The sequence below is a fragment of the Lynx rufus genome, unplaced genomic scaffold (genome assembly GCF_022079265.1).
Source record: "Lynx rufus isolate CCGP_SWC_20201006 ecotype Redwood Valley unplaced genomic scaffold, mLynRuf1.p SCAF_18, whole genome shotgun sequence".
NCBI classification, from domain to species: domain Eukaryota; kingdom Metazoa; phylum Chordata; class Mammalia; order Carnivora; family Felidae; genus Lynx; species Lynx rufus.
The window spans coordinates 27,441,516-27,453,053 of NW_025814832.1; the positions used below are offsets into that span (position 1 = coordinate 27,441,516).

Consider the following 11,538-nt stretch of genomic DNA (forward strand, 5'->3'; position numbering starts at 1 on the left):
AGAGTCCGATCCACCTTTTGGGTCCATCGACTCCACTGCCTTCCTTGAGGAGGGTTCACATTAGAAAGACACAGGTGCCCTGTCAGCCACCTGAGCCACGTCACGAACAGGAAGCAGCTGTTTGCAGAGGCCCGGGAACAGAAAGACCAGGAAACTCCTTCCACGGGTTTCTCGTCCCACCCTGCCTGTCCCCAGCCGTGTGACGGCTCCTCCAGAGCAGGGGGCCAGGCCTCTAGAAAACGCACTGTCTCGCATTAAGGACCTCTTCCTCACCCGTTTTAGAGAAATGTCACAACCTTGTGGTGTGCCTGTGGTGCCCACTGGAGGTGAAGAGATATCTTGGCTTCACTGTCAAGACCTCTGCCCTCCCCCACCGCACTCCTGCCGTCTGGGCTTCTGTCACACCTCGAGGCCCGAGGCAGTCTGGGGTTGAATTCCACCAGCTCCCCCGGTATGAACTTGAAGATCACAAAGTGACGAGACAGGCGACGAAGCCCCTTCCCACACACGGCACCTTCAGAGCTTTGGCAGGGGTGGGCTTTTGTATAATCCACTCTGGAGTAAGGGAGGTAAGGGAGGCCCGTGCAGTACCACAGACCTGACGGGGGAAAAGGATGGCCGCACGACTTGTCACACCCAGGTGAGGTGACACGGGGTGCTGACCACACGAGACGCGCGCGCTAGAAACTCAGACTATTACACAAGTAACATCTAAAATGGTCTCCTTCACTCTCTGTTTGTCCAGTCACAGCAGACCCACAGTAGCATTCAGGCATCCAATGTCAGGCTCCACAGCTAGTCAGCCTGAAGCCCAGATGTTTCCCTGGGAAAGGGCTCTGCCCACGAGAACACTCTTTTCACCTGGTCACCCTGGAAAGTCCAGGAACCAACGGCCCAGAAACTACCGAAGAAAAAAGAGAGAGAGAGACTCGGTTGCTGTGCTCAGCAGCACCGGCTGCGCAAAGAGGAGCCCCCGGCACCACTTGCAAGAAAAAAACAAAAGCATAGCTGAAATATTCTAATTTCAAAACGTGGACGTCCTTTCCTAAGGCGCGGTGAAAGGGCCCCAGAAGAGCCAGCCACTCTGGGGCGCGTGCGTGGGCAGCCGCGCTCCGCTCCGGGCCCAGCGTGGTGGCCGGGGGTCACTCCAGGGCCGCCAGCTGCTCAATGGCACAGCGCACTCTCTTTGCAGTCTCTTCAAATTCTTTCTGTTTATGGTTGGTTTCCTTTGCCTGGAAAAAAAAAAAAAAAAGGCCACGTGAACCTGAACCGTGCTTCCCAATCACACCCTGCAGGTAAGATCAAAAGGGGAAAATAAGGAAGCATTTACTGAGCACCTAAGTAAATCGGGTACTGTGCCAGGGTGGGGACACCCAGCCATACGGGGTGAACGTGCTGATCCAACTCAAGGGCCTGTCATTTAAACTGCACCCCAATAATTAGACGACATTTGCACAAACACCATTCCACCTGCTTCACACCCATGAACTGCTTTATTGTTCAGCGTCCCTGTGAGGCAGGCGTATCATTATTTCCATCATACAGATGAGGAAACCGAGGGCCAGCGACGTGTCCAACTGTCTGTGGAAGGGCCCTGCTCTCGACCAGCACCCTGCACGGCTTCCGAAGCTCCCCCAGGTGAAGTCCAGAGCCCTCTCCTTGTCCACTCAGAGACACTGCTGAACATCAGCTTTCTCCTAAAACACAAGAACTTCTTTTGCCACCAGGCGCTCCCGGAACCTGCCTTCCCACCTTGTCATTCCCCTAAGCGTTCTGTCCAGGAGAACAAATGCCGACCTCATTAGCAGATCCAGGGACCTTTTCCCCTACCCTAATCTGTGTTCTCCTTGGCTTCTGTGACACATTAAAAACGAACAGACCTTTACTGGGTTGAATTTGGTTTCTAGGGGCAACTGCCTCTTGATTTCAGCTCAGGTATGATCCCACAACCATGGGAGTACTCTGTGTGGAGCGTGGAGCCTGCTTAAGATTCTCTCTCCCTCTCTCCCTTTCTGCCCCTCTCCTCCACTTGCACGCATGATCTCATATATATATATATATATATATATATATATATATATGTGTGTGTATATATATATGTATGTATATATATATGTGTGTGTGTGTGTATATACATATATATATATAGTTGTCTAATTAGAGGCTAACTTAAAACAAAGAAATTACTTTTCAAGGGGCGCCTGGGTGGCTCAGTCGGTTAAGCCTCTGACTTAGGCTCAGGTCACGATCTTGCGTTCATGGGTTCAAGCCCCACGTCAGGCTCTGTGCTGACAGCTTCAAGTCTGGAGCCTGCTTCTGATTCTGAGTCTTCCTCTCTCTCTGCCCCCCCCTGCTCACACTCTGCCTCTCTCTCAAATATAAATAAGAATTAAAAATAATTACTCTTCAATATGTACTTTTCTGGATATCTTACTTTTGCTGCATGTATAAGGCTAAAATACTAATTAAAAAATTACTTAAAAAAATAAGATTTAACATGAAAAAGGGAATACAGCACATGACAAGAAACAGTGTGCCTAGTAACGGAGCCTCGTCTTTACTGACAATGGAAAGATGACAAAGGCTTTTTTGTTGTTGTTTTTAAAGTAATCTCTACACCCAATATGAGGCTCAAACTCATGACCTACACACATCAAGAGTTGCACACTGTCCCGACTGAGCCAGCCAGGCGCCTGGCCCATGGCCTTGCAAAATATATTTTTTATTTACTTTCTTCTTCTCTTTCAAAAAAGCCTAAATTAATTAAGCCCCTATGTACACAGTCTGTAATTTAACCACCACAACACGGAGGTCAACATCTCCATTTTATCTATTTTCTTAATAAAGGTGGATCGAAGCAAAATTCAGAAACTCACTATGAAAAACACAATAAGGGGCACCAGGCTGGCTCAGTCGGTTAAGCGTCGAACTTTGGCTGAGGTCATGATCTCGCAGTTCCTGAGTTTGAGCCCCTCGTCAGACTCTGTGCTGACAGCTCAGAACCTGGAGCCTGCTTTGGATTCTGTCTCCCTCTCGCTCTGCCCCTCCCCAACTTGTGCTCTGTCTCTCTCAAAAATAAACATTAAAAAAAAATTATTAAAAAAATAAGTTAAAAAAAAGCATATTAAAACTCACTGAGCACACATGTGCTATCTGGAGCTTAGGACCCCTTTTTCCTTCCCCTCGTGCCTCACTTTATCCTCACTGTTGGTGCCCACAAACTCAAGCCTGGCACTTCTCTGCTGCTCCCGTATGAAGTTCGTCCCCTGAACAGATTTATTTTCTAATTGGTTCCACTTTATTTCATTTTTCTCTAAATGCAGAGGTGGCCATGCAGCAGCAGAAAACGAGTCACAGGGCATGCGGCGTGCTCCCAAGTTAGACCCCCGACAGCCCCGGCCGTCTACCGATGCGGCAGGCCTTCTGTGCGTCAGGACCCGGGTGGGCTGCTCATCGGTGATCCCGTCACGCTGCCTGGCGCCTCACATTTAAATCTGGGGCCTCAGAAATCCACAGCCTCACAGCAAACATTTGTCCCTTTGGTATTCGTGTAACCCAAAACAATTATTCCATCGTGTTCTTTTGCCAGAACGTCTGGCAAACGATTATCTTAAACTACATACTGCAATCACATAACCGATTTAATAAATCATTCAAAGTTTCAGCCTCCAACCTTATTTACCCCTACAAAACACGAGGTTTGCGTGCCAGCCCGCCTCCAGGAGGGCAGTACCCTAGAGTGCCCACCTGGGTGCTCCAGGGCGAAGCAGACAGGCCTCTGGTGATGCCGGTCCCCTGCACTTGGCTCTGACTCGACGTGACCATCCATTCAGATGGAAACATGCATGGGGACCCGAGGGGACCCGAGTTTTATTTTATATTAGCAATAAAGTATTTGTAGCAGGGGCGTCTGGATGGCTCAGTTCGTTGAGCATCCAACTCTTGATTTTGGCTCAGGTCACGGTCTTGCGGTTTGTGGGTTCACGCCCTGCTTGGGATTCTCTCTCTCCCCCTCTCTCTGCCCCTCCCTTGCTCATGCGTGCATGCGTGTGTGCTCTCTCTCTCTCAAAATAAGCGAATAAACTTAGAAATTATTCACAGCAAATCACAACTGGCTGACACTCTACAACACCACGTCCAGCAAAACCTCTCGCAATGACAAAAACACCACGCAGCGCAGCAGCGATTGGCCACATGCAGCCGTTGGACAGGTGAGATGCTTTTTGTATGACCGGAGCACCAAATTCTGCATTTTACAGAATCTTCATCATAAAAGCCAAGTGTGGCCGGTGGCCACAGTGCTGGGCAGCACAGCTCTAGAACGTCACAGTGGTATAGTTGAGTGCCACGGGCCGATAGAAACTTTCCTGTTGTGGAAGTAGTATAAGCCAAATAAGGAAAGTCTGAAAGCTTACACTTTGCATTCTTCTTTAAAATACATAAATTTGGGGCGCCTGGGTGGCGCAGTCGGTTAAGCGTCCGACTTCAGCCATGTCACGATCTCGCGGTCCGTGAGTTCGAGCCCCGCGTCGGGCTCTGGGCTGACGGCTCAGAGCCTGGAGCCTGCTTCCGATTCTGTGTCTCCCTCTCTCTCTGCCCCTCCCCCGTTCATGCTCTGTCTCTCTCTGTCCCAAAAATAAATAAATGTTGAAAAAAAAAATTTTTAAATAAAATACATAAATTTAAAAATGATCTGGAAGGAAACACATCCGTTAATGGTGGGCACCCTAAGTATAGAGGTAGGTAGGGCTTTTGATTCTTCCTTACAGGAATTTATATTATTTATTTTATAATTAAAGTAATAAAAATAAATGCATCATGTTAAAGTATTTCCTTATCCTGACTTGAGGAGAACAAAAGCAGCCCTTGGGGGAAAGCAAAGCATTTTCTTCCCACCCCCGCACTTCGGTCCCCTGGATGTTCACCCCGTCCGGTTCCGCCCCACCGCTGTGCACGCAGACGCTGGTGACCGAGCGCCTCTCGGTGGGCTTCCCGCTCCAATGAGCCCCCCTCCCCACGGACTGACCGCCCTCACCCAAGAGCCCCCCACTTGACATCGTTTTGTCTGTTTCAGTGCCCCACAGTTCGGTTTCAGCCGCCCCGGGTCACACATCAGTCTCCCTCCTGCTTGCCGGAGGACGGCTTTCTCACGACTGTCCCCTAAGTATACAGGCTGCTCTGTCACCTAGAACGGGGTCGGCCAGCTGTGGTCTGCGGGACACATGGCTTGTTTCTCATACAGTCATTAGGTGAAGGATGGTTTTCATGTTTTTAAACGGTTGCGAGAAGCAGAACAGGAATACTACCTAACAGAAACCAGGCGGCCCTCGAAGGCCCGCGAAGGCTAAAATACCTCGGCACTTCACAGGTGTGCGGGCCCCCAGCCTAGAAGGCTCTCCCCAGCCCACTTCCCGATTCCAAGGCCCCCACGAGTCAACACCTCTTCCACACCTTGCTATACTGACCACCAATTTCTTCCCCCTTCCTAACAAAACATAACTGGTCCTCAGCATTTAAAACCTACCCTACTGGAATTATTTCGTAACCATCTCTAAAAGGGAACGTCATTTTCAATCAAAAAAGGACCTCAGAAACCGGGAGGGCGGGGCAGATCAGCCTTCCATTTTGCAGCAGGGAAAGTGTGGCCAAGGCTGGTCTCAACCCGCAAAGCCCACGAGTGGCAGGGACAGAACCAGGACACTGACCGCCAGCCCAGTGCTTCGCTACGGTATCCACCCCCGAACGTCTGTGCTCTGTAACACGGCCATACTTAGCAAATAAAACTCTGGAAAACAAACAAACAAACAAAAAAACCCAAAAAAACCCCCAAGTAATAGAGAAAAAATTAGCTCTATTAAGAAACTATTCGCTGTGTACCTGAGATTCAGATTTAACGGGGAGCCCCGATTTTCTCTACGGTCTCGGCTGCTGGGTTCCCACGCCTTAGTGGGTCCGCAGGTTCACCCCTCTTCTCTCCGGATACCCTAGGATGCCTGTCCCCAGGTGAAAGTTCACTTGCAGAAACCCAAGGTCCTTTCCCCCAACACCGACAATGCTCCTTCCCCGAAATGGAGCTATGTGCTCCCAAACCCTCTGTCCCCACCACGTTCACACACCACATGAACGGCCTCCCACAGACCGTCGCCGAAGGCAGGAGCGCCAGTCTAACCACCGCCGTCCCACCACCAAAGGCACCTCATGCTAAACACAGGAGGGAGCACGTTTCTCTCCCATCTGACTGCACGACCCCAAGGCCACATTCCAGGACAGATGCTTTCCTGTCCTTTGTATCCTCACATGTGCATCCGAGGGGCTTTAAATGTTAACTGAGAAGAGCCCCTCCAAAATGAGGGGCGGGGAGCTCAGTGGTACAGGTGCTCAACAGCTTGCCCTTGGTTCTTATTCCCGATAATACATACAATTTTGTTCTTGGCTCTCTCTTTGTCCAGTTTCAAAAATTCACTGAGGGTTAATTCTTCAAACTGCTTCTTGACAGAAAGAAAGGCACAACCAGATGAATGCTTCTTATGTTCCTCTCTAGAAAAATCAATACAGGAGCACGTCAGGAGAGAAGAGTCAGGGAGAGGGAGAAGAGCAACCGTCTGTCACCAACACCCACCACCCCGCCTCACGGACACGCCTCCCTCGGCTTCCGGAGCACAGTGCGAAGTGCACAGGGCCAGCGGGAGGTCCCAGTGCACCCTGCCACACAGGCCATCTCTGCCCTCCCCCCGCCCCCGTGGACGTCTCGCCACCACACTTGGGGCGGATGGGTTTTATACGGAGTCCTGTATAAATGAATAGGCATTTCGACGAATAGGAAGCGTGACACGGTGTGAGCGCAGAGGTAGCACACGCCAAATCCCTCTAAAATCCTCAAGGAAGGAACCGTTTGAAGTAATGTCATTTCCCTGGAATTGCTACATAATCTGCTGGTCCCAAATAAGGGCACCATCGGCCGGGCTTCTCCAGGGGACTCCTCGGCTTCACTCTCTGCACTGGGACCTTTCCCTACACAGCGGACAGCAGTGACCACAACAGTACCGTAATGAATGCACAGCCACACAAAGACCCAAAGGACAGCCCGTAGAAACTAGCCTCTGAAAATATCCTAGCACTGGGAAATTCACTCCCAGGGTGCCTGGGTGGCTCAGTCCGTTAAGTGGCCGACTCTGGACCTTGGCTCAGGTCATGATCTCTCGGTCGTGGGATCAAGCCCCATGTTGGGCTCTGCCTGGGAGCCTGCTCGGGACTCTCTCTCTGCCCCTCCCCCACTCGCACAAGCACACTCGCTCACGTGCTGTCTCAAAATGAATGAACTTAAAAAAAAAATTTCACTGGCAAGAATACAGCCAGTACTTTGCCAGTGATCCCTGGTATGATCACCACGCCATCCCAGTCAACAATGGGTCATGAGAGCAAACCCATTAGTGAAGACAGCAACTCTCTTCTGGCCAAGGAGAGACAACTCGGGTGATTCTCTAGAGGAAAACATTAAAGTTATGGAAGCAATCGGTCCCGAGAGGGAAAAAAAGGTGAGAAAAGAATGTGGCATCAGCATCACATACAGAAAGTCAGCTGTCACTGTCTATCTAAACATATACACAGAATTCTATTTATTTATTTATTTATTTATTTATTTATTTATTTATTTATTTTTAACATTTTATTTATTTTTGAGACAGGGAGAGACAGAGCATGAACAGGGAAGGGTCAGAGAGAGGGAGACACAGAATCCGAAACAGGCTCCAGGCTCAGCACAGAACCCGACGTGGGGCTTGAACTCACAGACTGCGAGATCATGACCTGAGCCAAAGTTGGCCGCTTAACCAACTGAGCCACCCAGGCGCCCCACAGACGCAGAATTTTTAAAAATAACTAGATGCTGGGGCGCCTGGGTGGCTCCGTCAGTTAAGTGTCCAAGTTCCGCTCAGGTCATGATCTCACAGTTCATGAGTTCGAGCCCCGCGTCGGGCTCTGTGCTGACAGCTCAGAGCCTGGAGCCTGCTTCGGATTCTGTGTCTCCCTCTCTCTCTCTGCCCCTCCCCCACTTGTGCTCTGTCTTTCTGGAAGCCTGGGCGGCTCAGTAGGTTAAGTGTCCAACTTCAGCTCAGGTCATGAGTTCGAGTCCTGTGTTGGGCTGCCGGTTGTCAGCAGAGCCCCCTCTGTCCCCCTCTCTCTATGACCCTCCCCTGCTTGCACATGCTCTGTCGCTCTCTCTAAAAAAAAAATAAAAACATTTAAAAGGGTGGTTTCTGTGGTACATGAATTACAGTTCAATAAAGTTTTATTTAACTAAAAAATTGTAATGTTTCTATTTGATAGAGACAGAATGTGAGCGGGGGAGGGGCAGAGAGCAAGGGAGACGCAGAATTCGAAGCAGGCTCCAGGCTCCGATGGGGAGGGGGTGGGGTGTCCTCGAACCCATGAACGGCGAGATCATGACCTGAGCCACCCAGGTGCCCCTCAATAAACCCTGAAATAACTCTGTAACCAGAGTTTTCTGTATAACCAGAGTATTCTGTCAAACCTGAAAGGCATCAAGTACAGAACCCTAAGAGCGAGCCTTTCTTCGGCATCCACTCTGAGGGCCGTTTGGCCACATCAGGTTTGATTAGGTTGAAAGCACCACCGGGGCACCGACACACAGACTCATCCATCTGCGGTAACTGTTTAGGGCACAAGATGAAATTGCAAAGCCAGGGCCCCATCACTTTGTTTTTGCAGGCCCCGCCCACAACAAAAGCGGGGGGTGGAGCCGGGGCTCCCTGGAAGCGGCAGCGAGGCCGGCCCGGGGGACTTACATGGGGTCATCGTCTGGCTCCCAGCCTTCCAGCTCCTTGAAGCAGAAGAAACACTGAGCCAAATCGGGCTCGTTCTCAGTGGGACAGTGGATGAAGCCGGCCTCGGCCATCTGCAGGGGAGAGCTGAGACTCAGGCGCTGGCGGGGGCGCTCCAGGCTCCCAGGAGCCCACAGAGGGAGGGGTCGCCCGGGATTCAGGAGCCCATAGAGGGAGGGGTCGCCTGGGACCGGAAGGCCATAGAGGGAGAGGATGCCGCCCCGGGGGCCCGGGAGTCCACAGAGAGACAGGTCGCCCGGGACCGGAAGGCCACAGAAGGAGAGGATGCCTCGGGGGCCCGGGAGTCCACGGAGGGAGAGGTCGCCCGGGATTCGGGAGCCCATAGAGGGAGGGTCTGCCCGGGACCCGGAAGGCCACAGAGGGAGGGGCCGCCTGGGGCCGGAAGCCCGCAGAGGCAGGGGTCGCCCGGCATTCGGGAGCCCGCAGAGGCAGGGGTCGCCCGGCATTCGGGAGCCCGCAGAGGCAGGGGTCGCCCGGGGGCCGCGTCGGGGCCCTGGGGAGGGGCGGGCCTGGGGCCGGCGGGGGCCCGTGCGGTCTCACCCGCTCCGGGGTGCAGGCGCAGCCCTCCAAGAACGGCCAGTTCTTGAACGTAGAGATGCGGTGGTCCTTGAGGTAGAGCTGCCAGGCCGGGGGCAACGACGAAGCGCCCATCCCGACACCGCAACCGCCGAGCGCTGACTCGATTCAAATCCGGAGGTTGGCGGCCGTCGCGGGGCATGTCGGGAACGCACGGTCCCTGAATGCGCCGCCCGCGGCCTTCTGGGAATGCAAGGCTGGGCGGCGCGGTGCCTGCTGGGAGTTGTAGTCCTTCCGCCGCGCCCTGTGCCGTCCCCGCCGGCGCTGGTCCCTTCCCCCATGTAGCGCTTTCCCGAATGTTTGCAAAGTCTGGTGGGAAGAGGGGCTGAGGAGAGGCTGGAGTCCCTGTAACGGGTTCAGGGACTGGCCCCTGTCGAGCACATATAAATTAAGCCTGTGCCCACTAAACACTCACTCCCCTTTTTCATAAGTTTTTGTAACAAATATTTAATTCACAGATCAGCTTTTGGCTAAATCAAATTTTACCGATAACAGCTTCTGCCAGTTTGGGCCTTCTGGGTTATTTGTACCACGTTCCTATTGTCTGGAGTCAACATTTTAACATCTAAATGTAGTACCTGAAAGAAAAAAATCTCGAGGCTTTCATCAGCGTTAGTAAAGACACTGAGCATGTGCAGTTTTGGCCGTCGTCAGACTAATTTTGTTCATTTCTATGGGTAACAGTCTGAGAATTGGATAAGAAACTGGTAGCCTGCAGGGGCCCCTGGCGGGCTCAGTGGGTGGAGCCTGTGGCTCTTGATCTTGGAGTTGTAAATTCAGACCCCTCGTGGGGTATAGAGATTATTTAAACAAGTAAACTTAAAAAGAAAAAAAAGTTAGTAGCTTGCATTTATTTCCTAGCCTAATGCAAAAGAAAATTGCGAGCAACACGCGCGTGTTTTAAACTGCATTGCTGGGATTACAAGGGAGGCTGATCATCTCAAACCTGTCACTTTCGTCTTTCCTGTGAATTGCCTCTTCATGTCTGCTTTGCTGTTGGGTTAATGACATTTTTCCTACTGCCGGGTGAGTTTTTATTCAAAAGGCACTTAGCCTCATTTGTCCTGCCCTCCGTGCCCTGGACCCCAGTTTGTTGTCTTTTCACTCTGTCGTATATTTTTTTCTTGCAGAAGTTTTAAATTTTTATGCCGTCATATTTATCACTCCTTTTCTTTTTGACATTTTTTTTTTAGTTAGTTAGTTTGTTTGTTTGTTTATTTTGTAATCTCAACACCCAAAGTGGGCCTGAACTCAGCACCCACCCCCAGCCCCTCCCCAATCAAGAGCCACGGACTCTTCTGACTGAGCCAGCCAGGTGCCCCTGACTTTTATTTTTTGTTTCTGGCTGGCTTCTTTTGTTTTGATTTTGCCACGCTTAGAAAGGCTTGTTCTGCTCTGAGATGATTTAGAAAAGGTATTCATTGAAGATTTCTTTTGGTTTTCTTTTTTATTGTTAAAGTCTTGATCTTAAAAAAAAAAGGCTTGATTCTTTCAGAAGTATACCAATGGAAGGTGCATGAAACGGGTTCAGATTTGTTTTCCAAGATCTGGCCAGTTGCCCCCACACTGTCCAGTAAGTGGCTTTGAACAAAGGCAGGTTTGAAACACCACCCGAGTCACATGCTTAAGTCCACTATGTGCTGGGGCCCATCTCTGCAGCGTTGTTTCTGCCCATGGGTCTGTTTGTCTGCTCCTGCTCTAGCTAGATTTTTTTTACAGGTGAATAAACGGAGACCCAGAGTGGCTGGTGGGAGTCTGGAAAGGACAGGGAGTGAATCCAGTCTCCAGGAACAGAGCTCTGAGCAGCTCCTGACTGCTAGGCAACCAAAGAGGGCCAAGACAGACCCCCACCTACTCCACAAAGTCAGAATTCTAGAGGGCTTCACTGCCGCCCCAAAGCTTCAAGTGAGCTTGAAGGACAAAGGGACAGAGAAAGAACTGAAGTCCCTGAAGGCATCGCTGACCTCCCAGACCTGGGTGTCCAGGAGGGGCCGGGGGCAGTGGCAAACTTGGGAGAGAACAAGGAAAGAGAGGGAGGGTGGGTGGGGCTGGTTCCCACCTCAAAGCGGTGTCCCAGCAACGGCAAATCCTGCAGCCTACG

General features: G+C 51.2%; 1 protein-coding gene across 2 annotated transcripts; it reads right to left on the reverse strand.

The window, feature by feature from the left end:
* Nucleotides 1-705: 705 nt before the first annotated feature.
* On the reverse strand, nt 706-9,577 carry BIRC5 (baculoviral IAP repeat containing 5). Of its 2 annotated transcripts, none has more exons than XM_047081279.1 (4): nt 9,402-9,577; nt 8,805-8,914; nt 6,420-6,537; nt 706-1,232 (listed from the first exon to the last, which is right to left on the reverse strand). In XM_047081279.1, exons 1-4 carry the CDS (start codon nt 9,510-9,512, stop codon nt 1,143-1,145), a joined length of 429 nt encoding a protein of 142 aa, XP_046937235.1. In that variant the 5' UTR covers nt 9,513-9,577; the 3' UTR covers nt 706-1,142. The 2 variants fall into 2 exon arrangements, with proteins under 2 accessions (XP_046937235.1, XP_046937236.1); XM_047081280.1 differs by lacking the exon at nt 706-1,232 and adding an exon at nt 1,244-1,697.
* Between the last annotated feature and the right edge of the window lie 1,961 nt (nt 9,578-11,538).

Coding starts and splice junctions, on each gene's coding strand:
- BIRC5 (XM_047081279.1), bottom strand. CDS start 9,512: ATGGGCGCTTCGTCGTTGCCCCCGGCCTGGCAGCTCTACCTCAAGGAC. Junction 8,915..9,401: donor GCGCCTGCACCCCGGAGCGG/GTGAGACCGCAC, acceptor TCTCCCCTGCAG/ATGGCCGAGGCCGGCTTCAT. Junction 1,233..6,419: donor AGAGAGCCAAGAACAAAATT/GTATGTATTATC, acceptor TTTTTTTTCCAG/GCAAAGGAAACCAACCATAA.